This window comes from Euphorbia lathyris, chromosome 1 (genome assembly GCF_963576675.1).
Source record: "Euphorbia lathyris chromosome 1, ddEupLath1.1, whole genome shotgun sequence".
In the NCBI taxonomy this organism is placed as follows: Eukaryota; Viridiplantae; Streptophyta; class Magnoliopsida; order Malpighiales; family Euphorbiaceae; genus Euphorbia; species Euphorbia lathyris.
The window spans coordinates 34,250,867-34,253,809 of NC_088910.1; the positions used below are offsets into that span (position 1 = coordinate 34,250,867).

Here is a 2,943-nt window from a genome sequence, read left to right on the forward strand (position 1 = left end):
TGAGGAAAGAAAAAGTTGGGACTATAGCAAAACAGTAAAGAAAATGGTAGTTTTAGGAAATTTAAGGTAGAAATATATGAATCTACCAAAGAAAGGAAAAGAAATGAGTTATTAAAATTTCATCTGAAAGTAAAATTACCAAATGGTTTACAAGAGTATAAATGTAGTACACGTGTCAAAATCCCATAGGCACATGGAACTCCCATGCAAAAGAATAAGGGAACCAATCTGACTGGTTTGATCTCAACTGTCAAAGTCCCAAACCAAACATCACTAATTCTGTTACCTATTTTCCTTTCGCAGAAAAAGACAAACATCAAGGGCACTTTCGGAACACTAATTAAACACTTGTCTTTATATGAATCAATCCATAAAATAAGATCTTCTAATCTAACGCACAGCATAGATAGAATAGAGCCATACCCAAAAACACAGACAGCCAGCCATGGATCCTGAGGCTTTTACAGCTAGTTTATTCAAGTGGGACCCCCGAGGAATCGTGTCGCAACCCAACCGCCTCCTCGAAGCCGTCGCTGCACCGCTTCAGATTCAGCCGGCGTTTTCTAATTCAGTCCGGCCCAGGGAGCTCTGTGGCCTCGACGAGCTGTTTCAGGGCTATGGAATTAGATATTACACGGAGGCTAAAATTGCCGAGCTTGGTTTCACTGTTAACACGCTTTTGGACATGAAGGATGAGGAACTTGATGATATGATGGACAGTTTATCTCAGATTTTCCGGTGGGATCTTCTTGTCGGAGAAAAATATGGTCTTAAAGCTGCTGTTAGAGCTGAGAGGAGGCGCCTTGACGATGAAGGATTGGCTCGCCGGAGACACATGTTTTCCGGTGATACTACTAACGCCATTGATGCTCTCTCTCAAGAAGGTCAGTTTTCATAATTTATCAAATTCACTACAAAAACTTTTTTTTTTTGTCTTTACTGCACATTTTAGTTAATAGTACACATATTCCTTTTATTTAATTTCTTCCATAGTGATTTTAATCGGATACTTGGTGGATCATTAATGTAATTAACCATATGTTCTTATATACTAGCTAGCCTTGTGTTTTCAAAAGAGTTATATTTGTATGGTTTGGTGGGGGCAGGGTTATCGGAGGAGCCAGTACAGCAAGACAAGGAGGCGGCGGGGAGCGGCGGAGGAGGAATGTGGGAGATGGCAGGCGGAGATAGAAAGATTCAGCAACGGCGGAGGAAGGGGCAAAAAAAGGTGGTAGAAATAGACCATGATGATGAAAACGACAACGATGAAAATGGACCCGGAGGAAGATACCAGAGACAGCGCGAGCACCCATTCATCGTGACAGAGCCTGGGGAAGTGGCACGTGGCAAAAAGAACGGTCTCGATTACCTCTTCCACCTTTTCGAGCAGTGTCGTGAATTCTTAATACAAGTCCAGAACATTGCCAAGGAACGCGGAGAAAAATGTCCCACAAAGGTAAGGAAAATCTAAACCGTTAAAATTACTGTAATATCGGGACCCCACGATGAGGAGCTAGTTATTTTATACAGGTCACAAATCAGGTGTTTAGATATGCCAAAGAGGCGGGAGCAAGTTACATAAACAAGCCGAAAATGCGATTTTATGTGCATTGCTATGCGTTGCATTGCCTTGACGAGGATGTCTCAAATGCGATAAGGATTGAGTTCAAGCAGAGAGGAGAAAATATAGGAGCATGGAGACAAGCATGTTATAAGCCACTTGTGACCATAGCAGCACGTCAAGGATGGGATATTGATGCTATTTTCAGTGCTCATCCTCGGCTCACCATTTGGTATGTGCCTGCCATACTTCGTCAGCTTTGCCACGCTGAGCGCACGGCTTCTAGTTCCGTGTCTGGTGCGCCTGACCACTTGAATTTCTAACCTTTATCAAGGATTGTGGTATTGGTTGGGGCTTCAATTCCTAACTATTTGTAATGCACTATTTGATCACTTGTTGTAACTAATGCTGATCAGTATTTAATTATATAAGGTAGAATTTAATTATTAGCTCCTAGGTTGTGTCCTTATTGATTATATTTGCTAATTTAAATTGGCAAAATGATATAATTGTGTGCTTGAGTTATAATTGTTGATGCTTTCTTAGAAGTAAAAATAAATATATATAAATCCAGTTTTAGTAGACATGGTAATTGACATCTTCACCAAAACTTTTGGAGATGCTTAAATTGACTTAGTAGCTTTGAACTCATGCTTCAACTTGTCCAAATATCTTCTAATGTTGCTATGTAACCCTACGAGATTAATCATGCCACATTAAATAAGTTTAGAAGACTAATGAAAATTATAAATTTTAATAAAATTCAATAATATTGACACTAACATATATATGTCCAAATACCATAACAAAAAAAAAAAAACTTAGTCTGGGAAACTTAATCTGAACTTTGATGTCCCTCTCCTAAATTGTAAGTGAGGTAGTTGAATCCACAGTGATTGCAAAGGGTACCCCAATATCATCTGTCATATTGATGTACCTGAATATATAGGACACAACAAATCATTATAAATTTCTAGAGAGGATTGTTGAATAGCTTGAGTCATTGCATAAGGACAGATTCTTATGTCATATCAATTTAGTATGAAATTCCAGCAGGTGCAGCCAATGTTTTGGCAACTTCCTCAGATTTATGGTTGTGGATGACAGGGAAACAGTGCATATGATGGGTGCCACTAGGGGAGGGAAAAATAAAACGTTCAACTGCTCTATTACTGATGGTGTAACGACCCGGTCCGGAATGGGTGGTGTCGGGGTAGAAGACCTGAGCAAGGAGCCGTCCTAAAGGATGACGATGGGGCAGGAATGAACTAAATCCCACATCCGAAGTGGAGAGGGGGTGATTGTGGCTGATCAGTAAGATGTGAATCTAGTACATGCAGACGCGTTTTAAAACCGTAAGATCCAAGGTGTTGGAATTGGGC

General features: G+C 40.2%; 1 protein-coding gene across 1 annotated transcript; it reads left to right on the forward strand.

Annotated features, from left to right (window-relative positions):
* The first annotated feature begins 412 nt into the window (after window positions 1-412).
* LOC136229285 (floricaula/leafy homolog) lies at window positions 413-2,021 on the forward strand. The gene is made up of 3 exons (XM_066017997.1): window positions 413-884; window positions 1,107-1,456; window positions 1,531-2,021. The coding sequence occupies exons 1-3, from the start codon at window positions 446-448 to the stop codon at window positions 1,882-1,884; spliced, it is 1,143 nt and encodes a 380-aa protein (XP_065874069.1). The 5' UTR covers window positions 413-445; the 3' UTR covers window positions 1,885-2,021.
* Window positions 2,022-2,943: the final 922 nt, after the last annotated feature.

Bases quoted from the DNA above. Each gene is read 5' to 3' on its own strand.
- LOC136229285 (XM_066017997.1), top strand. From the start codon at position 446: ATGGATCCTGAGGCTTTTACAGCTAGTTTATTCAAGTGGGACCCCCGA. The intron at 885-1,106 runs GTCAGTTTTCAT...TGGTGGGGGCAG, and splicing joins TGATGCTCTCTCTCAAGAAG to GGTTATCGGAGGAGCCAGTA. The intron at 1,457-1,530 runs GTAAGGAAAATC...TATTTTATACAG, and splicing joins GAGAAAAATGTCCCACAAAG to GTCACAAATCAGGTGTTTAG.